General features: G+C 39.3%; 1 protein-coding gene across 13 annotated transcripts in view; it reads left to right on the top strand.

The window, feature by feature from the left end:
• MAPK10 (mitogen-activated protein kinase 10) overlaps nucleotides 1–26,479 on the top strand; it is a 305,758-nt gene that overhangs the window by 167,189 nt on the left and 112,090 nt on the right. For all 13 annotated transcript variants that reach the window (XM_021100770.1, XM_021100774.1, XM_003129341.6 and 10 more), the window contains one exon: nucleotides 15,590–15,759. In XM_021100770.1, the coding sequence (XP_020956429.1) occupies nucleotides 15,590–15,759 (170 nt within the window). The remainder of the gene's footprint in view (nucleotides 1–15,589; nucleotides 15,760–26,479) is intronic.

The following is a 26,479-nucleotide window of genomic DNA, read 5'->3' on the forward strand; positions in this document are numbered from 1 at the left end:
ATGTTCTTCCCTCATTATCCACTTTGCCCACTCCTTCAGCATTTTCAAGACTTGGCGCAGATGTCATTTTTCAGGGAGTCCTTCCTGACCACCGCATTGAAAACTGCCCCTTCCTAAGGGCCACTGCCTCCCAGCTTCCTCGCCTTTCTTTACTTTTCCCTCCAGGCACTTTGGGGTATGTGACCCACTAGGTATCTAACTTAGTATGTTGTCCTCCCCTTTCTCTCTCTCTCGCCGCTGGAATACATTTTTCACTTGGGCAGGGATTTTTGCAGAGCTGTGCTGGAGCCAGTTCTCACAGGCTCACCAAGCTCATGAGCGCTGACTGTGTACACCTCTTCCCAGCTCTAAGTTCAGCGACGTCAGGTCGGTACATTGAACTATCAGGATAGGAATATGTGCATGATATAAATAAACAGTTGCTACAGATAAATGCTCCTGCCTCCGTCGCCCCCAGCTAGCTGTTGAACAATTACCAGTACCTGGTTGGGACTTTGTCCTTTGTGTACCAGCAGTACTGTAGTGCTGACGATAGTTAGCATTGGATGGGCTCTCACCAGATGCTTGCCGAATGAAGGAATGAATAGCATAAGTTTGGTTAATGGAGGCAGTTGCAGCTGTGATCATCTCTGGTGAAAATGAAGCAGGTCTGAATTTCTGGTTAGACTATCTGGGTCTACCATTTGTAAGCTGTATGACTATGAGCCATTTCCTTAGTGTCCACAATCCTAGCCATTTACCGTGAGTGCCAACACTTAAGAAACAAACTACAGACAAACAAAAAAATAATGTTTATGTACTTCCAGATTAAATCTGAACTTCAAAACTATCCAAAAAATCTTTTTTTTTTCAAATAATGATTTTTGTTTTTTTCCAAAAAATTTTAAAACTTTAGCCAGTTCTTTTTATTCCAGGGAGTTTTTATGTAGGTTGAAGCTATTTTTAAATCAGCTCCCAAAATGTGGGTACAGATGTACACTGTCTGTTTCTAGGAAGAGTCCTTTTAAAGCAAAGGAATAAAGAGAATAAACGAAGCATGAACTTTCTTAATGACTCTGATTTGTTTTTCTTCTTACTATGAACTTTCAATACCTAGAAAATATACCTGTATATTCTCTAACTTAAAAAAATTAAAAATGTCATAGCAAGCAGAGTATGTCTAGCTGTGGCTCAGACCATTTTATTTACTTTCCATGTAGAATATTTATTGGGTAACAGTGTTTTATTTTTCTTCCTGTAGCTTCATGCCCCATTTACTGTTCTAGCAATTTAAAGAAAATAGTGTATTTATTTTTAGAGGCAGAATTTTCTACTTGGCTTTGCTTTCAAACTATGTGCTTTAGAAGCTCCTCATTTCATGAGACATCTGATGTTTCCCTGAGATGCTGTGCTGTTTAACACCGTCTCCAGCAGGGTTGGGTGGCTCCCAGCTTCTTGCCACACAGACAATACACCAAGACCTGTAAGTTACTTGCTAACAATCAGTGATCAAGTGTATCCAGAATCCAGGTCTCTTAAGTCTTAATCTGTGGCTTAAAAATCATGTCATATTTCTATTTTTTTCACTGGTGTCAGTAAGAAATCACAGAAAATATATAAAATAAGGTGTTCCCTGGTGGCCTAGCAGTTAAGAATTCAGGATTATCACTGCTGTGATTTGTTGTCGCGACTGTGGCTCAGGTTTGATCCATGGCCCAGGAACTTCCATATACCATGAGCATGGATAAATAAAAATAAAAACAAATAAGTTAAAAAAAGAAAAGGGCTTGTAATGAATATAAAAATACATTATATATATACATACATATATATATGTATGTATATATATGTATGTATATATAAAAATACATTATATATATACATACATATATATATATGTATGTATATATATATATACACACACACACACATATATATAAAATTTAACTGCCCAGGTAGCTATTTATCAATAGTAAATATGAACATTATCTGTAGTGGTATTAACTTTATTTCTCAGTTGCATTATTTGAAGAACATGGGATTCATTGAATTTTTTTAGTTACTCCTATTTTGTTGTTGTCTTTTTCTTTCAAAAAAAGGCATCAAGCAATTTTGCAGGCAAAATGTCTCTTGTTACATTCTGGGGAGAAATTTGTCTTAGAGAATAAAAAAAATCTTTAGTTTGCACTTGCGTGAATCCTTTACAAAAATATGGACTAACAGAGAATTGAAAGTGCAAAAATTCTTGATCCTCCTGAGAAAGAGGTAAGCCTTCTTTCCTCAATTGAAGAAGTGCAGAGCTGTTCAGTTTCACTCTATGAATTGAAAAAAAATTCTGCAAAAAGTCCTATTTTTGGAACTCTACAGTGCTCAATAGATGAGTCAGGGTTTTAACCAAGAAATATATACTCAGAGAGATAGTGCGTTGGAAACTACATGCACACTCAGTGGTATCTACAGTCTTTACCAGATCCTAATATGTGATGAGTCAGGGTTTTAACCAAGAAGTATATACACAGAGAGATAGTGTGTTGGAAACCACATGCACACTCACTGGTATCTACAATCTTTACCAGATCCTAATATGTGATGAGTCAGGGTTTTAACCAAGAAGTATATACTCAGAGAGTTAGTGTGTTGGAAACACATGCACATCATATAATTAAATAAAGAAAAAAAAAAATACTAAAATAGTGTGAAACTACATGCACACTCAGGTATCTACATCTTACCAGATCCTAATATGTGATAGTAACAAGATATAACAGAGATAGTGTGGAACCACATGCACACTCACTGGTATCTACAATCTTTACCAGATCCTAATATGTGATGAGTCAGGGTTTTAACCAAGAAGTATATACTCAGAGAGTTAGTGTGTTGGAAACCACATGCACACTCACTGGTATCTACAGTCCTTACCAGATCCTAATATGTGATGAGTCAGGGTTTTAACCAAGGAATATATACTCAGAGAGTTAGTGTGTTGGAAACCACATGCACACTCAGTGGTATCTACAGTCTTTACCAGATCCTAATATGTGGGTCATCATTGGTTGTGCAGGTTTGTGTTTTCCCTGCTCAATGGTGACTGCCTCTGTGGCAGGTCCAGGGCCTCCTTATCCTTTTCTTCCAAGCCCAGAATTCTATCTTAATTCAGTAAGTGTTCAATAAATGCCTTTTAAATAAAAAAGGGTAACTACAAACTCAGAAAAACACTAGGATTTGAATAGAAATTTGCTCACCTTTCACAATCAAATCGATTTCGCAGCATCTTAACGACTTGTTTATTAATTTATTTAATTGCATTTTGGTTAATTTGCTGTCACAAATTAATGTTAACCTAGCATTTATCTGAAAAGAAAATGATTTCTTTACTCGCAGAAAGGCTGAGACACAGAGGGTTCAAGTTCATGAATCAACAATTATGAGTTTAAGTAATGCTAGAAATAAAGGGACTGAGCTCAGTGCTCTTATTTTTCTCTATGATGAGAAATGCTTCATCCCATCTTACATTTTCTATATAAAGAGATATCCACAATCGCCTGACGGTTGATTGGTTCCATCATTCTTTTATTCAGCACATCTTTACTGGATGTCTGTATATGTGTCTGAAACTCGCAGAAACTAGGCATACAGGGTGAATACAGTGGTTACTCTCCTTGAAGAACACACTGTCTGGTCGAAAGCACAGTAGAGAGTGTCCAGGCTTATAAACAGAAAGAAAACCTATTTCTCTCTGAGTTGAAGATCTCAGTGATAACCGTGGGCTACGCAATAAAGAGTCAGAAAAAAGAACACCCCAGTACCTACCAAATTCTTACCATGCATGAAGACTTCATTAAGATTTTATCTCATTTAATCTTTATAACACCATTAGTTATCAAGACAGAATCCAATTATGTTTTATCCTGGAGTTGGAGATCTCAGCCACTGTACTTGAAGGTCTTTCTCTGGTCCCATTATGAACTCGAAATCATCTATCGGTTGTGCAGTATTTTGACTCAAGTGAGTAGCAACAAAACATAAATAAAAACCAAAATACTATGACTAAATGCAAAGAAGCCTAAGATTCTATTAGTCACCAGTAGATAAAAAAACATTTACATAAATTCTCAGAATAATTGTGATACATAAGGTCTAAAATATTATTGGGGATATGACAGAAATAGCAGTCTTTTTGTGGAGTTCTTATGGTCAAAATTGTTCTTCCATATCTTTTGAGTTCTGTTTTTTTTGTATAGCACCTTGTGAGATGTGCTAGCCAAGACTGAGCATGTTGAATTTTTTCTAGTTAAAGCAGCCTTTTTCTTAATAGATATAAAATGTTACTAGATAACTAGTTAATTTTTATTTTATTAATTTAATTATCTGGATAACAAAAGCTCTTTGTGTATATATGTAATAATTTTCCTAGCCACAGATGATGGCTGTTCTAAATAAATGAAAATTTGTCTCTTAAGCGAATTTCAAGGGAGTAAATTTAGTGTTATATTTATGTCTTATACCTTGGGCAGTTTTTTTTCTAAAGAGTTATTAAGTAATTATCCTAGTTAATAAATAGATTCAGTTATTATACTAAAGATTATCTAACAAAAAATGTAAAGGTCCTACCCAAGATTTGGTCTATAATGATGAACTTCTCTGTATTGGTTTATGTGAGAATCTGTTTGGTTTGCTCAAAGCGCAAAATGTTTGGATTTGACTTCTTGTTGAATGATCTTAACCTGAATGTAAATCTAGCTTAATATTATGAGTTTAATTATGGTTGAGATTTTAATCAAATTAAATGAAGTTATTGCTTATATCTGTCAAAATAATTGTGCTGTAAAATATCCCAGAATTATCAAATGTGTAGAATTCAGGGTAATCAGTTCAGTGGTTAGATCATTGTGGTAATGAAGCTGGCATTCCAAGTTTGATCCTGTAAGGGACAATTTAATATTGAACTCCATAATGGCAGGAGCTTTGTATTCACAGTTCTTAGAATATTGCTTGCCACGTTTTAAGACCAGAATAAATATTCATTGAATGAAAGACACACTTCAGTGGAGGATAGACTTCAAATCTCAGCAACATATCAGAACAAATTTATTTCCTGTTATACCAAATCTAGGACTATTTCCTGTTATACCAAGTCAAGGACCAGTAGTAAGGACTCTCCTCTCTCTGGTGCCTCAGGACAGGCATCTCGTGAGGTCCGGTTAAGACATCAGAGCATGGAAAGAGATGGACTGGGAGGCACGCCCCCTATGGGCCCCTGCATTTCAGCGACACCTGCCCCTCCTGCTTATAGTCCGTTGGCCAGATTAGTCACTTGGCCCCAACAGAACTGCACAGGAGGCTGGGAAATGCAGTGGATCCCATGCATATCCATGGAACAGCTGTCTCCACCCCAAATGAGAACACGGAAAAATATTTTATTACCTAGCCATTCTGAACTCCGTTGGTTATGTATTGATTTTATAGCAGTATCATAGGGTCTTGGGATGGCACCAGGGGTCAGGCCAACTTTTGGTTAAAAACATTCTAAAAATATGAATTATTTATGTCTTTAAATATTGTCTAATTTCTCAATAGTAATGATAACTATAGTAATAATAATAATAACAATTTTGTTGAGAGCTTCCTATAAGCCTATACCATGCTAAAAGCTTTACATAAGTTATCACATTTAAGCTTCCCACTAATCTAAAGAAGTAGATTACAGGCATACCTCATTGCACTGTGCTTCACTTTCTCGTACTTTGCGGATACTGTGTTTTTTACAAATTGAAGGTTTGTGGCAGCCCTTCCTTGAGCAACTTTATTAGCGCCATTTTTCCAATAGCATTTGCTCACCTTGCGTCCCCATGTCACATTTTGGTAATTCTCACAGTATTTCATTACTTTTATACTTGTTATGATAAACTTGTTTAAACATTTCCATTGCTGTTATATTTGTTGTGGCATCCTGTGATCAGTGATATTTGGTGTCGCTATTGTAATTGTTTGGGGGCGTGATGAACGGCACCCTTATAAGGTGGGGAACTTAATTGATAAAATGTGTGTTCTGACTGCGCCACTGATCAGCTGTTCCCCTGTCTTTCTCCCTCTCCTTGTGCCTCCTTACTCCCTGAAACGCAAAAGTATTGAAGTTAGGCCAGTTAATAATCTTACAGTGGCCTCTAAGTATTGCAGTGAAAGGAAGAGTCCCTCATTTGTCACTTCTAAAAATAAGCCTACTGAGGAAGTCATGTCAGGAGCAGAGATAAGCCAAAAGCCAGGCTTCCTGTGCCAAACAGTTAGCCAAGGTTCTTGAAGGAAATTAAAAGTGCCACTCCAGTAAACGCATGGATGATGAGAAAAGGAAACATCCTGTTGCTGATGTGGAGAAAGTTTTGGTGGTCTGGATAGAAGATCACACCAGCTGCAACCTTCCCTTAAGTCAGAATCTAGTCCAGAGCAAGGCCCTAACGCCTCTCAATTCCGTGAAAGCTGAGAGAGGGGAGAAAGCTGCAGAAGAAACGTCTTTTAAGCCAGCAGAGGTTGATTCATGAGGTTTCAAGAAGGAAGTTATCTCCGTAACATAAAAGTGGAAGATGAAGCGGCAAGTGGTGATGTAGAAGCTGCAGCAAGTTATCCAGAAGCTCTAGCCTCAGCTAGTAGTTAATGAGGTGGTGACACTGAACAACACATTTCCAACGTAGATGAGACAGCCTTCTTTGGGAAGGGGATGCCTTTTAGGATTCTCATGGCTAGAAAGGAGAAGTCGACGCCTGGCTTCAAAGCTTCGAAGGACAGGGCGACTCTCTTGTTGGGGCTGATTGACTTTGAGTTGACGCCAGTGCTTATTTACTATTCTGAAAATCCAGGTCCCTTAAGATTGATGCTAAATCTACTCTGCCTGTGCTCTAGAAATGGAACAACAAAATCTGGATGACAGCATGTACATTTAAAATATACTGAATAATTTAAGCGCGCTGTTGAGACCTACTGCCCCCCAAAAAAGACTCCTTTTGGAATATTACTGCTCATTGACAATGCACCTGGTCACCAAGAACTCTGATGGACATAGTCCATATAGTGAGATTAATGTTGTTTTCATGCCCGCTAAAACAGCATTCATTCTGCAGCCCATGGATCAAGGAGCAGTTTTGACTTTCGAGTCTTATTATTTAAGACATTTCGTAATGAGTCCTCTGATGGATCTGGGCAAAGCAAATTGAAAACCTCCTGGAATGGATCCATATTCTAGATGTCGTTAAGAACATTGGTGATTCGTGGGAAGAGGTCAAATACTAATGTAACAGGAGTTTGGAAGAAGTTGACTCTAGCCCTCATGGATAATTTCGAAGGGTTCAAGGCTTCTGCAGAGGAAGTAACCGCAGATGTGGTGGAAATAATAAGAGAACTGGAATTAGAAGTGGAGACTGAAGATGTGACTGAATTGCTGCCATCTCATGTTAAACTTGAGCAGATGAGGAGTTACTTCTTACGGATGAGCAAAGAAAGTGAGATGGAATCTACTCCTGGTAAAGATGCTGTGACATTTGTTGAAATGACAACAAAGTCTTTAGAATGTTACATAAACTTAGTGGATAGAGGAGCAGCAGGATTTGAGAGGATTGACTCCCATTCTGAAAGACGTTCCACTGTGGGTAAAGTGCTGTTAAACTGTTTTGCATCCTACAGAAAAGTAGCTCATGAAAGGAAGTCAATCGATGCGACATACTTCATTGTTGTCTTATTTTGAGGAATTTCCACAGCCACGTCAACCTGCAGCAATACCCACTCTGATCGGTCAGCAGCCATCAACGTCGACACAGGTTTCTTCAAGCAAAGATCATGACTCTGATGACCCATGGTGGTTAGCATTTTTAAGCAATAAAATATTTTAAACTTAGGATATGTATTTTTTAGACAATAATTATTGCACACCTAACAGACTATAGTAAAATGTAAATATAACTTTTTTTTTTTAATTGGCCATGTCTGTGTCACGTGAAAGTTCCTAGGCCAGGGACCAACCCTGTGCTACAGCAGCAATCCATGCCACCACAGTGATAACACTGGATCCTTAACCTGCTGCGTCACAAGGAAACTCCTAAACATAATTTTTATGTGTACTGAAAAACCAAAAAATTTGTGTGCTCTCTTTATTGTGGTGCTCTGGAACAGAACTCACTATATCTTCAATATATGCATATATTGCCCTCAAACCATAAATAAAGACCCTAGGACTAATTGCAAAAAGCTTGCCCAAGGCTTCACAGTAAGGATTCTTCGATGAAAGTGGATTTTTATGATTTGCTGGATCTTTCAAGTGAAAAATGAGAATACCAAGTCTTTCATGAAATGATTTATTAGACACCTAGCCCAGTATCTGGTCCTGCTACCAGCTTGGTGCATAGAAAGTACTCAAGCAGTGCTAGTTGCCTCTCTTTCTGTATAAAGAATGTGCCTACTCTCTTATTGGTTACTATACTATTCTTTTTCACATAATTAAAAATAGTATTAAGCACAATTTATGTCCTAAGAGTTTTTATTGAATTACTGATTTGTAATAAGCCATTGATTCCACTGAGTAACCACCTCTGGGCCAAACAGTATAAAAGTGATATAGGATCCAGACTGTGGTGCCCCTTAGAGAGTAACGCTTCAAGAAGTTGCATGGCGAAACTGTGCTCTGGGCAGAACAAAATCCAGTCCTTAATGTCATTAAGGATTGTCTCAGGTCTACCCCTTCAAATCCATATGTAGATAATTTGATTCTCATTTAAAGTGGATTCAACACCTGCCTCTCTGCCGTCACAGACAGACTAGCAGGCATTGTTTCTGCTGATTTTTTGTAACAGCCTTGGCGCATCATGAGCAACTCAATGTGCTGGTCCTCACTGTAAGACTGAAACGCTCATTATCATTTGTGTCAATTCAGAATCACCACTTTTTGGCCGATACTCTTCACTATCCAAATGACAACACTACAATAATATCCAACAGATTAACCAGTTATCTGAGATGCATTTTGTCGCAAATTCATCTTGACTCTCCTGTTGAGATTGACAAGCGTTTCATCCATAGTATCTTCAGTAGTGCCTCACACACAGTAGGTGCTCAGTAAACATATAAAAAATAAATTTCTGGGCAGCTCTGAAAATCTGGCTTTCCATCACCAACACAAGATGGTCTACTTCAACTCTGAATTGTTTAATGTTAAGTTCAAACTCCAGGCCAAAACAAGTGAAATGAAGGGGAAGGATGTGTTTATTCCTTCATTTCGCTTAAGCTCTTTTCTTAACATCTCACCTTATTAGAGGAAAACCACATGACGATTCTAAGTATTTTAACTGAACTAGTGAGTGGTTTAATAAAAGAAGAGCACATATTTGAGAGTTGGACAAACTTGAATTCATATTAATTAGTACCAGTAGTTAATAGTTCCAAGACTTTGAGTCAGTTCGCAGCTCACCTGTTATTAGTGTTAAATATAGTATTTAACAGAATGACAACGTTCACCTTTAGTAGGTAAGCAGTTAATGCTGGTTCACCTTTGTTTCTCCCCATTGTCTTATTGGGAGTTGATATAAGTCATTTGGGACATATTTCTGTCTTTGATTTTAAAATGTTGTATCTACTGCCTGTTTGATTCCAGGGTTATTATGTGAAGAACTATCAAGTATTTCTTTCCTGGGATTAAGTGTTGGAGAAAACTTACCTTTCCTATGAAGTATGGTGTGCCATACTTTATGAGATTAACGAATCAAAACTTGCCACTTCCTGTGGTTTTGTTGTTGTCATATTTTCCCTTTGGCTTGCTGGAAGCATGACACTAACTTTTGTGCTCAAGGCAACAGATGTGCATAACTTAAGGCTTCTGGAAGAACTGTCATCTCCCAGCCTTCTTTATTTTACATTTGTTTTTAAAGCTGGATTTAATGGCTTTATTGTTTCTGTGTCTTTTATGGTGAGCTGCACAAATCCTTTTTGAAACAACACAGAATATAAATAATAAATGAATGAAAGAATAAAATGACTTGGTTTCATAGGTCTTAAGTACAAAACTAATCCAGGCTTGGTCCTCTTTTCAGCTGTGTCATTCAAGAGAAACTTAACATCTAAAAATTCTTAAACTGTAATGTTTCCTGCCTGGGAACTGACCAGCAGTAACACAGGCCAGTCGGACACAGACAGAAATGGGGAGGAAGTGCTTGTGCAATACGGGTTATTAAATTTGAGAAAAATGTCATCAAAGCTTTGGACACCTGCAGGATAAGATCAGTAACGTGGGACATTTTTCTTTGAAAACTCCGTAACTATGGGCTAGCAACAGAACTGATGCTAGGGAATCATCACACAGGGCTCTTTCCTATAGGTCTGCATAAAATGCAGTCTTTTCACAGAACACATTATATTCAGATTTCCTCTCTGCCTACCTAACTGCCAGCAGCAATAAAGTCTTCTTTTAACTTAGCTTAAAGTTTTTTTGGCAGATGTAGGACAGGGAGGAAATGATCTGGTTTGAATTTTTGCAAAGAATATTTCATTATGTCTGTGTAAATTGTTGAGTCATTTAAATACAAATATTCAGAGGAGGAATGGGTTACTTTTAAAAATAATTTGAATCAGGAGTTCTCGTCGTGGCGCAGTGGTTAACGAATCCAACTAGGAACCATGAGGTTGCGGGTTCGATCCCTGCCCCTGCTCAGTGGGTTAAGGATCTGGCGTTGCTGTGAGCTGTGGTGTAGGTTGCAGACATGGCTCGGATCCCCCGTTGCTGTGGCTCTGGCGTAGGCCAACAGCTACAGCTCCGATTAGATCGCTAGCCTGGGAACCTCCACGTGCCACGGGAGCAGCCCAAGAAATAACAAAAAGACAAAAAAAAAAAAAATTGAATCAATAACAGAATAAGGAGTTCCCATTGTGGCTCAGCATGTTAAGAACCTGACATAGAATCCCTGAGGATGCGAGTTTGATCCCTGGTCTCGCTCAGTGGGTTAAGGATCAGGCGTTGCTGTAAATTGCAGCATAGATGGCAGATGTGGCTCGGATCTGGCTTTGCTGTTGCTGTGGTGTAGGCTTCAGCTATAGCTCTGATTCAATCCCTAGCCTGGGAACTTCCACATGCTGCTCAGTGTGGCCATAAAAAGAAAAGGAAGAAAAAGAATAGACTGTTTTAAACTTGTAGTTATTTTGAGCCAAATCGATCTCCAAAAAGTTACCACTGTGATAGTTATAATTTTTGATATATTTCTTATTTGTAAGGAACTTAACATAATTTCTTCTGTAGAGAGATTTTCAATTTTGATGGGCATTTATGAATACCTCCGAGTTTCATAATTCCTTCTAAGTGTTTTAGGATACATTTAATACAAATAGACGATAGAATGTTTTATTTTCAGTATCTAATTGAGAGAAAATTGACTGGGCAATATATTGTCCCTGTGAGATAAGAAAACACATCCCTGGGAATATGACATCTGGGCTTGCCAGAGAGATGCTGATACCAAGGAAAGCCAACGTGGCGTTATTTTTAACTCCTACATCCTTTGTTTACTTGGTTTGACATGTGTTTGATTTCTGTCACTCCAACCAGTGCTTTTTGAGTGGTTCCATCTCTCACATCTACTCTTCTCTAATAATGGTTCTTAAAGTGTGGAGCTTGTTAGAAATACAAACTCTTGGCCTTATCAGAGTCTCACTGAATCAGAAACTTTTCAGTGGTTTCAGCAATGTATTTTACAAGCTCCTGAGGGAGCTGATCTATACGAAAACTTCAGAACGTCTGCCTCAAAGGCTTGACCAGTCATGCCTTCCCAATAGGAATTTTTGGTTCTTCTCTTCTTGGGTTCCAGTTATCAGTTCTGTGATCAGAACTAAGGATACACTAAAGCGTAACTGGTGAAAAATCTTTTCAGCACCAATAATCTTTTTCCATAGTGTGCTCAATGGCATTTTCACAGGCACATTTTTAGAGAAAAGTTTATATCTGAACTTTATAGTCATGACAAGAAAGACTGCATGGAAATTGAGGAAGGAAATAGTGTGTGTGTGTGTGTGTGGGTGTGTGTAAATTCACAAACTTGATGATTCTCAGTCTTATGAGAAATTACATGCTCTGAAATGGATAAAAAATACTGAGTAATTTTTATTTTAGAACATGTGTCAGGGCATTAGGTATTTCATTTGAATATCTTTTGTCTGTTTCTTTTTGACTGAGAATACTTTGGTTGCTAAAATTTTGCCCTTAGTCTAAGCTCTATTCTTATTTTAACCACTTTACCATAATCCCACCAAGTCCATATGTAACTTCCCCATCTTATGAAATTTCTGTTCTAGGTATGCACTGGGAAAAATTACAGGGTATCTCTCAGGTCTGTGAACAATTGCTAGGATGAAATGATGCACTCCATTATAGCACTTGGCTAGCTGGTGACTTCTCTGAGTACCAAGACTTTGTTAGCCCTTGAATCTGGGGCAGTGTCTTTCATATACTTGAATCTGAGATACAGGGTAATCCTTGTCCTAACTTGGACTCTGGTTTCCAGTTTGTGTTTGTCATGCACAGTGGAATTTGGCAATTCATAAAATCCCAAAGTGTGGTCCCTGATGCAGATGCAGAAATGCTACTTCTGTGTATAATAGGTGTTTCACTTTCCAAATATCTTAGGAAGACCTTTGTGACCTGTTCACAGGCTTTAGGCAGTCCTTCCACTCCAGTGTGTGATTCTCAATGTGCATCGGAATACTTAGAGAGCTTATTAAAATAGATTGTCTCCCCCTTCCCCCGCCACGAGGTCCTGATTTAATAGGTGTGCTGTGGGAGTGAGCGGTCACTTTTCTGTCAAGTCTCCAGGTGATGCTGAGATTGATGCTCCAGGAGCACACTGTGACAATGGTTTTCTAATGCTGTCTTTCTCAAAGTCATATCTTCAGTCCTCATATCCCAACCACCTGGACTGCCTAGTAATCTCCAGATTCCCAGGACCTAGGCTGACGGCTTGAATCCAAGTCTCCAAGGTGTTATGTCAGTGATTTGTGTTTTATCGAGCCCCCAAAGTGGTCCAGAGGCACATGTACATCTGAGACCAAGTTAGAGGAGAAGACTGGGAATGTAGTTAGCCAGAGAAAACACAAATCAAATCTCCTTTCCAGTGTTAGCAATTTCATACCGAGACTTGGCATCTATAGTTGTTTTATACATAGTAGTTGAATGACTTAATGAATGAACGCAGGCACTTAGTTGTTATTACTTGTTTGTACCCAGGATCTTTTCTTTATTCTGCTGTAAAGTAAATCATCCATATTTTAATTACTTGCTTACTCGACTGCCTCCCTCTAGATGGGGATCTTATCTTTTTGTTGTGTCTCCAGTGCCAGAGGTCTCAAACAAAAAGGTCATTACTTATGATTACTACATACATGCAGTGCCGTTGGAATAAGCAACATTTCAGCAGTGAAGAGAATACATGGGGGAAAGGGAAGTAATTACCTAGGTTTTTTGAGGCTAGTTTGTTCTCAGACTTTTGTGGGTAGTCGGAAACCAGAATGGTAAAGGATGTAGAGAAGGGTCAGAATGTGACAAATAGCACGTCAGGCATTTCGTCCCAGTTTAATCTTGACGGATGAATTCATTTATTGGTCTAGCTCCCATTGCCTTTTCCTCTTTCCTAGCCAAGAAGAGATGACTTTAGTAGGGTTAGTTTACTGATATACCAAAAAGATCTGGAGAAGAAATGGACTATGGTATGGAAAACAACTCCCAATACTGTAGTCGAAGTAGAGGATTGTTTAAACACTGATGTTCTTGTTTCTGCTGTTGTCCACACCATCATCTAAATTCTAGACTGTGTTTGGCCAGTCCGTAGGTGGGCTTACAGTGCGCTGATTCTTAACAGTCTTGTTTAATTTCCTGTTCTATGCTGCATAGACTGCCTCCTGGATTTCATGACTGTATTTGTAAATCATCTGAATTTTCTGTCTCTGTCCAAACTAGCTAGGTTCCTAATCTCTAGTCCACTCTGTTCTTTGAGGTCTCTGTGCATTTGTCCTGGTTTGCTGCTAGCATATCTCTCCCAAGCATAGGCTGGTGCCTGTCATGAGGATTCTGCTCTCAAACCTGTCTGGGGTCGTGAGGTTCTTGCACCAGATGTGCAGCTTTTGCCACTCACGTCCATACAGTCTCCACGGTGTTTTCCTCATTACATTAGAGAAGCTGCCTGCTTTCCTATCAGAGAGCATTCAGGGACACGTTAGTTTGTACTTCCATTTCGATTTTTAATTAGAAATGAAATGCCAAAAATGTCTAAGGAAATGGCTTTATGACCAACTAGAGGTTCCGAGCCTAAGGAAGTTTAAATCTTCTTTCAAAGTATGTGAGAATTAGATGTTCAAAAGCCAGTGTATGTTAAAACCATGCAAAGTCCTGTAGTTTCGATTCTAGGCTCAGAGCATTAAAGCCAGTTTCGTATTGTTAGTAATTAAAGCTAGGGCATACTCAACATTGTGAGGTATGCAGGAAATGATGCCTTGTGTGGGCATGACCCACTCCCTGCAGGACAGCCAGCCCTGGTCAGTAAGGCACGTCTCCTGTCATTGTGGCACACCTACATTCCCACTGAGAGTTAGCACCACCTCTAGAGAGAACCGCTGGTTTAGACTATTCCATCTTCAGGTGCTGGGACTGAGAAGGAACCCATAGGACATATGAGTGTTCAAAACCTGAGCAGAATCAGCAAGAAGGAAAGGAGAGCCTATTGGGTTGGCATCCAGCAGTGTGTGCCACCAGAAAAGGGCTAGATGATGTTCTGTGAGGTTCCTTCTCCCTAGAGTCCAGACTACTTAATGTCAGAAGCAACATGTGATCATTTATGGGTAAGCAATAATCATGGATAATGGCTAGTTACATTATATATATTCATAAATCATGATTCAAAATAAAAATTTCTTCAATTGCTAAGTATAATCAAGAGATAGAAGAACTCTTAATGATAACAAAAGATATGATGATTGAGACATTTAAAATCTAAGCTTTCAATGAATAAAAAAGCGGTCATGTGGCATTTTAGAATAGTGTTAGTCACTAAAGTTTTTCTATCTTTAATGCAGGATAGTAACATTTTTGGTGTTATTAAGAACACATAAAGTCAACACTATTAATTCAGATTTGCCTAATTAAGAAATTAAAATGGTTATTTTCTATCTCAGTTCTTTTTGAGAAAAGGATGTAGCTACATCCTTTTATTCTTTCGCATGTCGCTCTTATAATAGATGATCAGGGATCACCTCTGAAGTATCTAACAAAGTCTCTGGGGCCAGTACATGTTCTGTAGATGTTTGCTGCATAAATAAATGGTTTTAATGAAGCATTTCATAAAAGATGATGCAGCTCTAATCTAATAACATTTTATCATAAATAGTTTTAATATTGAAAACACTATTTTCTTTGCATTTTTCTAAGGTCTTTTAGTCCATGCTGTCTTACATGGACTGATAGATTTTTTTCTGACTGTGAAATATAATGATCACAGATGAGAAAGTATCAGGAATAATCAAAAGAACAGGCTTCGCTGTGTCTCATTGTCATTCTGGTGGTTCGCTTGTCTCATGTTTTTGTTGTTCTTTTTCACAGGGATTCGATAAACAAGTGGATGTGTCATATATTGCCAAACATTACAACATGAGCAAAAGCAAAGTTGACAACCAGTTCTACAGTGTGGAAGTGGGAGACTCAACCTTCACAGTTCTCAAGCGCTACCAGAATCTAAAGCCGATTGGCTCTGGGGCTCAGGGAATAGTTTGGTAAGTCGAATGGATTTAAATTCTACTTTTAAAGGGAACCTGCTGTGTGTGTTGACTAGCCACAAATACACAAACACAAGTAAGTAGCACGACTTGAGGGGGAAGAATCCATTCTATTGCAAAAAAATAAAATTTTGAGCATTGTTAGAAATTGATTACCCACTGGCTACCATGCCTTTCCATGGATTGAACGGTCATTTCTTTTTAGCGCTGAATAATATCCCATTGTCTGGATGTACCACAGTGTATTTACCCACTCACCTACTATAGGACATCTTGGTTACGTCTTAGTTTTGGCAATTTTAGTAAAGCTGCTTTAAGCATCTGTGTGTAGGTTTTGTGTGGACGTAAGTTTTAAAGGTTCACTTCATGTTGACATTTTAAGTTCTTTTTCAATGCTTTAGTCAACGCAAATGACAGAAATGCATGGCTGGTGCACTGCTAAATCATTTACTAGCACCTAAAACTCATTTATCAAATATACCAAAGCTTTTATTGAATTTCATCTAGTAAATTTCAATCTTTCCTGATGTCAATCAGTAGTTGTTTTTGCAATTTGAAAGATGGAACATTTTAAAAATTTAAAATAAGAAGCCAACTCTTTCATTTTGTAGATATGTAAACAGCTAAGCAACATTTTTTTTCAGTGCTTATTCATTTATTTATTATGGCGCGAGGATGCAGGTGAACCTCTTTGTGACACAAAACAATTTCAAGGTGTGGCGGACCAAACAATGGTCCCTCAGAGATGCCCAGACCATAACCCCAGAATCCTTGATATGTTATTTTATGCGGAAAAGGAACTCAGCAGATGTGATTAACATGAAGGTCCTCAAAATGGGGGGATTAGCCATGAATATCCAGATGGGATCAATCTAATCACATGAATTCTTTTTTTAATTTATTTTTAAAAATTAATTTATTTTTAATCGTTATTTCCCCAATAAATTTTTTTTTTCTACTGTACAGTATGGTGACCCAGCTACATACACATGCACACACTCTATTTTCTCACATTATCAGGCTCCATCATAAGTGACCAAAGTTCCCAGTGCTGCACAGCAGGATCTCATTGCTAATCCATCCAAAGGCAATAGTCTGCATCTATTAAACCCAAGCTCCCAATCCACCCCACTCCCTTCCCCTCCCCTTGGCAACCGCAAGTCTATTCTCCAAGTCCATGATTTTCTTTTCTGTGGAAAGGTTCATTTGTGCCGTATATTAGATTCCAGATGTAAGTGATATCGTATGGTATTAGTCTTTCTCTTTCTGACTGACTTCACTCAGGATGAGAGTCTCTGGTTCCATCCTAATCACATGAATTCTTAAAAGAGAAAAGGGAGGGCAGAAGAGCGGGACAGAGCGATGCAATTAGAGAGATAAGCTAAGAGATTCAAAACCTGAGAGGGACTTGCCTACCTGTTGCTGGCTTTGGAGACAGAGAAAGTCTGAGCCAAAGAAAGGAGAGGCTTCTGGAAGCTGAGAATGGTGCTCAGTTGACCACCAGCAGGAAAATGGAGATGGTAGAGTCATACAGCCGCAAGGAACTAAAATTTGCCAAAAACCCCGAAGGAGCAAGGCAGCAGGTTTTCCTCTAGCACCTTCAGAAAGGAACTCAGCCTGCCGACATCTTGCCTGTAGCCCAGTAGGCCTCATGTAGGACCTCTGACCTAAAGAACCGTAGGAGAATAAATTTATGTTGTTTCAGCAGCCAAGTCTGTGATCTTGTATTGTGGCAGTAATACCAATACACACAGGGTAGTAAAGATTCTCCTCTTAAGATAATTGCTATATATCTTTTTTTTTTTTGCTATTTCTTGGGCCGCTCCCGCGGCATATGGAGATTCCCAGGCTAGGGGTCCAGTTGGAGCTGTAGCCACTGGCCTACACCAGAGCCACAGCAACGCAGGATCCGAGCCGCGTCTGCAACCTACACCACAGCTCACGGCAACGCCGGATCCTTAACCCACTGAGCAAGGGCAGGGACCGAACCCGCAACCTCATGGTTCCTAGTCGGATTCGTTAAGCACTGCGCCACGACGGGAACTCCTATATATCTTTTAAAAGCAGGCACACTGACCTATGATATCGTCAAAAGAAAGCATATCAACTCTCCCCGAACTGAAATTCCCTTTTTCCATTCAAGTCGCCTCTTTTACCCTAGGTAATGTGTGACCAGTGCTAGGAAGAGAGGATGCGTTTGGGAGGGACCAGTGTTAATTATCAGTAAGGTTTAACTTCTCTTCTGGATTACAGTGTATGTTTTATTTTCTTCTGCATTCACCTGGATGGCTTGTATGCTCCTTGGAGAGTGGGAATCCCATTCTTGAAGAACTTTCAAAGCGAAATAGGAAATAAAACCGAACTGAAAGCTCTCGTGAAGGAGGAAGGATAGCAGATGGAGAAAGCAGAGTGATTCCTGGCTGCCTTTTTAAAAGGGAAAATTGTAGAAATGACAAAGTGATTCCCTAAGATCCTCAGTTTGGGTGCGTCAATACTCATCGGTACTCGTTAGAATTGCTTCATTTCCTTTCAAATAAAACTGCCACAGAAAATGAGGATTGCTAGTAAAAGGAAGTCGATAGACTTTTAATGCCTGAAAAATAGACCCAAAGCAGCATTTTGCTCAGGATGTTAAGAGATTGTTCCAGAAAGATTTGAAAATCTACCAGGACTAATAATTTTGAAGTATTTGTATAGGGCACATTGGGCCTCTGTTTCTCCTTGTGCAGGGTGGAAATCATCCAGTATCTTACGTATAGCAGCTGACATCAATTTCAGTAAATAAAATGTGCTTGAGTAGAACTTTTATTCCAGTCTTACCGCAGATTTATCAGCAAATTTGTCAGTAAAAGGCACCCGAAATCCGAAATGTCAGTCTCGGAGTCTCCTGGGACTGTTACTGGTCGTGTGGTCTGCAGCTGAGGAAAACAGAACTAGCAAAGGCAGAGGTGGGATGGCCCGATCCTCTCCCTCGTCTTCCGTCTGCCACTCCTCCTCCTGCACAGGAGCACATTTTAGCATGTTCCTTGCTGGACGTGCACACAGTTTTCTCTTCCTGTCCTCCTCCACAACCTCGCTTCGAGTTGTCCTTGTTTCCTTAACCTAACTTGGGGTGGTAATGGGCTGTTTCTCTCGAAGCTCCATTTGTGGACGAAGTTGCCCCCTTTATTCACCTGTCTTTGACTTAATTTCCTTTCTGCTGGCAGTGGGGAGTTCATCTCCTTCTCTCCACCGAACACACATCCATTCCCCAACATGCTTCTGAAGTCCACACCTTTACTCTGTTCATGAAAACTCAGATTTGCATATCTTGGAATGTATTGGTATTTGAATGTACTAATCTTGAGTATAGGAACTGGGAGAAACTGGAAACTGGGAGTACCTGGAGTCCCCAGAAGGAGGTCGAGGGCAGACAGTCTGAAACAGATGATTCATTTATTTTGCTTTATTTTCTTCAGAGCAGGAATGAGACATGGAAGAACCAATTCCAAGAGGGATGTTCATCGTCATTTTTTAAAAATTTTGGTATATGCACCACAATAAAATTCTCTGTGCCTGTGTAAGAAGGACTTTGCTTTTCAAGTGTAATCGTTAATGTATTGGTACTTATTCACAAAATCTCCCTCCTCCTAACTTGTTTAAAACAGATTTTCATTTCTCCTGTTCCAGTTACTTAACTATTTTTATTTTTTATTTATTTTTTATAATGATTTTTGTATTTTCCCATTATACCTGGTTTAGTGTTCTGTCATTTTTGTACTGCACAGCATGATGACCCAGTTACACTTACATGTATACATTCTTTTTTCTCCCATTATCATGCTCCATCCTAAGTCACCAGACATAGTTCCCAGTGCTGCACAGTAGGATCTCATTGCTAATCCAGTCCAAAGGCAATAGTCTGCATCTATTAACCCCAAGCACCCCATCCACCCCACTCTCCCCACCCTTCCCCTTGGCAACCACAAGTCTATTCTCCAACTCCATAATTTTCTTTTCTGTGGAAAGGTTCATTTGTGCTGTATATTAGATTCCAGATATAAGTGATATCATATGGTATTTGTCTTTCTCTTTCTGTCTTACTTCACTCAGTATGAGAGTCTCTAGTTCCATCCATGTTGCTGCAAATGGCATTATTTTGTTCTTTTTCCTGGCTGAGTAGTATTCCATTGTGTATATATACCACATCTTCCTAATCCAATCATCTGTCGATGGACATCTTTGGGTTGTTTCCATGTCTTTGGCTATTGTGAATAGTGCTGCAATGAACATGAGGGTGCATGTGTCTTTTTCAAGGAAAGCTTTGTTCGGAGAGATGCCCAAGAGTGGGATTGCTGGGTCATATAGTAGTTCTATGTATAGTTTTCTAAGGTACAGTCATACTGTTCTCCATAGTGGTTGTACCAGATTACGTTCCCACCAACACTGCAGGAGGGTTCCCTTTTCTCCACACCCCCTCCAGCATTTGTTATTTGTGGACTTCTTAATGATGGCCATTCTGACTGGTGTGAGGTGGCATCTCCTGGTAGTTTTGATTTACATTCCTCCAATAATCAGTGATGTTGAGCATTGTTTCATGTGCTTGTTGGCCATCTGTATATCTTCTTTGGAGAAATGTCTATTCAGGTCTTTTGCCCATTTTTCCATTGGGTTGTTGGCTTTTTTGCTGTTGAGTTGTGTAAGTTGCTTATATATTCTAGAGATTAAGCCCTTGTCGGTTGCATCATTTGAAACTATTTTCTCCCATTCTGTAAGTTGTCTTTTTGGTTTCTTTTTGGCTTTCTTTGCCACGCAAAAGCTCGTCAGTTTGGTTAGGTCCCACTGGTTTATTTTTGCTTTTATTTTTGTCGCTTTGGGAGACTGACCTGAGAAAACATTTGTAAGGTGGATATCAGAGAATGTTTTGCCTGTGTTCTCTTTCAGGAGTTTGATGGAGTCTTTTCTTAGGTTTAAGACTTTAAGCCATTTTGAGTTAATTTTTGTTCATGGTGTGAGGGTGTGTTCTAGTTTCATTGCTTTGCATGCAGCCGCCCAGGTTTCCCAGCAATTCTTGCTGAAAAGACTGTCTTTTTCCCATTTTATGTTCTTGCCTCCTTTGTCAAAGATTAATTGACCACAGGTGTCTGGGTTTATTTCTGGGTTCTCTATTCTGTTTCATTGGTCTGCATGTCTGTTTTGGTACCAGTCCCACACTGTCTTGATTACTGCAGCTTTGTAATATTGCCAGAAGACTGGAAGAGTTATGCCTCCTGCTTGGCTTTTCTTCCTTGGAATTGCTTTGGCAATTCTGGGTCTTTTGTGGTTCCATATGCATTTTTGGATTGTTTGTTCTAGTTCTGTGAAAAATGTCATGGGGAATTTGATAGGGATTGCATTTAATCTGTAGATTGCGTTGGGTAGTATGGCCATTTTTACAATGTTAATTTTTCCAACCCAGGAGCATATCTTTCCATTTCTTTACATCTTTAATTTCCTTGATTAATGTTTTATAGTTCTCAGCATATAAGTCCTTTACCTCCTTGGTCAGGTGTATTCCCAGGTATTTGATTTTTGGGGGTGCAATTTTAAAAGGTATTGTATTTTTGTATTCCTTTTCTAATATTTCATTGTTAGTACACAGAAATGTGACTGATTTCTGAATGTTAATCTTATATCTTGCTCCTTTGCTGAATTTGTTGATCAGTTCATGTAATTTTTGGGTTGAGTCCTTGGGGTTTTCTATATAAAGTATCATGTCACGTGCATACAGTGACAATTTTACCTCTTCTCTTCCTATTTGGATGCCTTTTATTTCTTTTATTTGTCTGATTGCTGTAGCTAGGACTTCCAATACTATGTTGAATAACAGTGGTGAGAGTGGACATCCTTGTCTTGTTCCAGATTTTAGTGGGAAGGCTTTCAGCTTTTCTCCATTGAGTATTATATTTGTTGTGTGTTTGTCATAAATGGCTTTTGTTATGTTAAGGTATGTTCCCTCTGTACCCACTTTGGTAAGAGTTTTTATCATGAATGGATGGTGGACTTTGTCAAATGCTTTTTCTGTGTCTATTAAGATGATCATGTGGTTTTTGACTTTTTTTTTGTTAATGAGGTGTATGATGTTGATTGATTTGCATATATTGAAACATCCTTGTGAACTTGGGATGAATCCCACCAGGTTGTGCTGTATGATCTTTTTTATATGTTGTTGGATTCAGTTGGCCAAAATTTTGTTGAGAATTTTTGTGTCTGTATTCATCAGAGATACTGGCCTATAGTTTTCTTTTTTGGTGGTATCTTTGAGTTTGGAATTAGGGTGATGGTGGCATCATAGAATGTCTTTGGGAGTGTTCCTTCTTCTTCAACCTTTTGAAAAGTTTAAGGAGGAGGAGTATAAGTTCTTCTTTGTATGTTTGATAGAATTCACCTGTGAAGCCATCTGGTCCTAGACTTTTATTTGTAGGGAGTGTTTTTATGACGTATTCAATTTCATCTCTAGTGATTGGTCTGTTCAGTTGATCTCTTTCTTCTTGGTTGAGTTTTGGCAGGTTGTAAGTCTCTAGAAAGTTGTCCATTTCTTCTAGGTTGTCAAATTTGTTAGCATACAATTGTTCATAGTATTCTCTCATTGTTTTTTGTATTTCTGTAGTATCCATTGTGACTTCTCCTTTTTCATTTCTCATTTTATGTGGGTTTTTCTCTCCTCTTCTTGGTGAGTCTAGCCAGAGGTTTTTCAATTTTGTTTACCTTTGCAAAGAACCAGCTCTTGGGTTTATTGATTTTTTTCTATTTTTTTAAATCTCTATTTTATTGATTTCCTCTCTCATCTTTATGATTTCTTTCCTTCTGCTGACTTTAGGTTTTGTTTGTTCTTCTTTTACAATTCATTTAGGTGATGGATTAAGTTGTTGACTTGAGATTTTACTTCTTTTTTGAGGAAGGCCTGTATTGCCATGAATTTCCCTCTGAGCACTGCTTTTGCAGCATTCCATAGATATTGAGTGGTTGTGTCTTCATTATCATTTGTCTTGAGGTATTTTTTAATTTCCTTCTTTATTTCCTCATTGACCCATGGGTTTTTCAGTAGTACGTTGTTTAGTCTCCATGTAGTAAGTTTTTTCTCATTTCTTTTCCTGTGGTTGATTTCCAGTTTCATGCCATAGTGGTCAGAGAAGATACTTGAAATAATTTCTATACTCTTAAATGTTGAGGTTAGCTTTGTACCCTAGTATGTGATCAGTTCTTGAGAATGTTCCATGTGCACTTGAGAAGAATGTGTATTCTGATTTTTTTTGGATGAAATGTACCGAAAATGTCGATTAAGTCTAACTTTTCTATTGTGTCCTTTAGGATCTCTATTGCCTTATTGATTTTCTGTCTAGAGGAGCTGTCCATTGATGTAAGTGGGGTGTTAAAGTCTCCTACTATGATTGTATTCCTATCAATTTCTCCTTTTACGTCTGTTAGTATTTGTTTACGTCTCTGGGTGCTTCTATATTAGGGACATATATATTGATGATTGTAATATCCTCTTGAATGGATCCTTTAACCATTAAATAGTGTCCTTCTTTGTCTTTCTTTATGGCCTTCATTTTAAAGTCTATTTTGTCTGATATGAGTATTGCAACTCCTACTTTCCTGTCTTGTCCATTGGCATGAAATATCTTTTCCCATCCCCTCACTTTCAATCCATATGTATCCTTTGCCCTAAGGTGAATCTCTTATAGACAGCAAATTGAAGGTTTTTGCTTTTTTATCCAATCTGCCATTCTGTGTCTTTTAATTGGAGCACTCAGTCCATTGACATTTAAGGTGGTTATTGATAGATATGTATTTATTTCCATTTTAAACCTTGTTTTCCAGTTGATTCTATGTTTTTCTTTTCTTCCTTTCTTTTTTCTTTTCTTTTCTTTTTTTTTTTGGTTGGATGGTTTCCATTTATTTTATGCTTGCATACTTTTCAGTTTTTGTGAATGTAATGTTTGGTTTTGATTTGTGGTTGCCCTGTTTTTTAAGTATGTTAACCCCTTCCTGTATCTGCTTGCTTTAGCCTGATAGTCTACAGGCTAAAACACATCATTAAAATAAAAAAAGAATCCATATTTTCTTATTTTCCTTTCCCACATTGTTTGATTTTGATGTCTTTTTTTTTTTCTTAACATCTTCATGTTTAGATCTGTATGCTGGCTTATTTAAGTGTTTGCTTTCCAATTGTGGTTTTATCCATCCTAATTCTTCTTACTTCTTTTTAATTTAGAGAAGCCCTTTCACTATTTCTTTTAGAATGGGTTTAGTATTGCTGTAATCTTTAGCTTTTGTTTGTTGAAGAAATTCTTTATTTCCCCTTTTATTTTAAATGATATTCTTGCTGGATAGAGCATTCTGGGTTGCAAATTTTTTCCTTTCAGCGCTTTAAATATATCTTGCCACTCCCTTCTAGCCTGTAGTGTTGCTGGCCTTATGGGGGTCCCCTTATAATTAATGCTTTGCTTTTCTCTTGCTGCCTTTAGAATCCTCTCTTTATATTTAACTTTTGCCATTTTTATTAAAATATGTCTTGGAGTTGGCCTATTTGGGTTCAACTTGTTTGAGGCCCTCTGTACTTCTGGTATCTTGATATCAGTTTCCTTTAGGTTTGGATAGTTTTCAGCCATAATTTCTTCAAATATATTTTCAATCCCTGTTTCTTTTTCTTCTCCTTCTGGAATTCCTATTTTGTGAAGATTGACCCGCTTTATATTATCCCATAGGTCTCTTATGTTGCTTTCATGTTTTTTTCACTTGGTTTTGTGTCTGCTGTCCTGATTGGGTGATTTCCATTATTTTATCTTCCATGTCACTAATTCGTTCCTCTGCATTATTCATTCTGCTCTTTATTGCCTTTAGCTTGGTTTGTATCTCTGCAAATGAACTTTCTAGTTTTTTTTTTTTTTTTTTTGGCTCCTCCTTATATTTTCTAGTTCCTTTCTAAAGGAATCTGCATTACTCTTCATAACCTCTCTTAATTCCTTCAGTATTTTCATTACCTCCCTTTTGAACTCAGTGTCTTTTAGACTGCAGAGGTCTGTTTCATTGTTAACTGTTTTAGGTGAATTCTCCTGTTCCTTTAACTGGGAATGGTTTCTGTTCTTCATCTTGCTTGTGTTTTTCTTTTTCTGTGAGTTCGGGAAAGCCAAACCATAGCCTTGTAAGGCTACTTCTATGCAAGAATAACCCTTTGTATTTTTTGGGGGGGTTACTATTTATTTTTGGTGTGGGAGTTTGAAAATTTGCTGTCTCTTTCTTTGGTGTGAGCAGGCTGTTATTCCCAGGATGCTCAGTGTGTTTTCAAGGAGAAGGAGGCAATGGGCAGGGCCAGCAGTCAGTGCCTGGTCGTCGGGCTCTCAACAGCAGCAAGGACCTGCAGGAAGGTGGTAGAGGCTACTCCTAGTTGCAGAGCCCTGGGAGGTGGTAATGAGCTCCAGGCAGACCTACAAGGTGACCAAAGAATTTGGAAGTAGCAGCAGCACATGTGTGAGTTCCCGGGGGAGTGAGAGCAACAACAGCTAGTGTTCGATTGCAATGCCCTCCTCTGAGGTGAACAGAGACCTGTTTAGGGACCCCTGATGGTAGCGGGCCATGACTGCCTCTGGAGTCAGAGATAACTGCCCTGGTTTGCCCCAGCCACCTGTAGACCTTGCATGAAGCAACCTGTCTCACTTATCACACATACAAGGTGCTGTACAGGCTGCTCCTAGTTGCAGCATCCTGGGAAGTGACAGAGATCAGGTATGTGGGTATTGCCTGAGGTATTTGGCAGTGGCAGCAGCAGGGAGGGTGTGTTCCCAGGGGTGCGAGAGCACCAACAGGTGGTTTCGGTCACAGTGCCCTCCTCTGTGGTGCCCTTGAGGTTAGTATGGCTGCAAGTGGTGTCTGTTCACCGGCCCCTAGTGGTGGTGAGTCACTCCCACTTCTGGAGCCAGAGATAACTGTGGTGATTGGCTCCTGTGCCTCCTGCAGACCATGCAAGAAGCACCTTGTCCTGCTCAGCCCCCACAGGAGGTGCTGCGCAAGCTGCTCCTAGTTGCAGGTTCCTGGGAAGTGATAGTGATCAAGCATCTGGGCACTGCCCAGAGCATTTGACAGTGGCATCAGCAGGGCGGGTGTACTCCCAAGGGGGTGAGAACCACAACAGGTGGTCTGTAGCAATGTCCTCTGCAGTGCCCTCTGAGATGGTTGGGGCTGCAGGTGATTTTTGTTCAGGTATCCCCAGTGGCAGTGGCCGCGCCCACCTCTGGAATCAGAGATAACTGTGGTGGTTTGCCCCTGCCACCTGCAGACCATTCAAGAAGCACCCTGTCCCACTTAGCCAGGAAGGAGGTGCTGCACCAGCCCTTCCTAGTTGTAGGTTTTGGGAAGAGACAGTGACCAAGTGTCTGGGCACTGCCCTGAGCATTTGGCAGTGGAAGCTGCAGGGTGGGTGTGTTCCCAGGGGAGTGAAAGCAACAGCATATGGTGCTCGGTTGCAGTGCCCTCTTTTTTTCTTTTTGCCAACCCCTGAGGTGACTGGGGTTGCAGGTGGAGCCCACTCACAGACCCCCAGTGGTGGCGAGCCACGCCTCGCTCTGGCCTCTGAGACAACCGCCGTGGTCTCTCCCTGCCCCCTGTAGATTGTGCAAGAGGCACCACATCTCACTTAGCCCCCTGATGCCCATAACCCCCACAAGAGGTGCCTGGCCACCAGTAGCCTGTACAAGAA

The sequence above is a fragment of the Sus scrofa genome, chromosome 8 (genome assembly GCF_000003025.6).
Source record: "Sus scrofa isolate TJ Tabasco breed Duroc chromosome 8, Sscrofa11.1, whole genome shotgun sequence".
In the NCBI taxonomy this organism is placed as follows: domain Eukaryota; kingdom Metazoa; phylum Chordata; class Mammalia; order Artiodactyla; family Suidae; genus Sus; species Sus scrofa.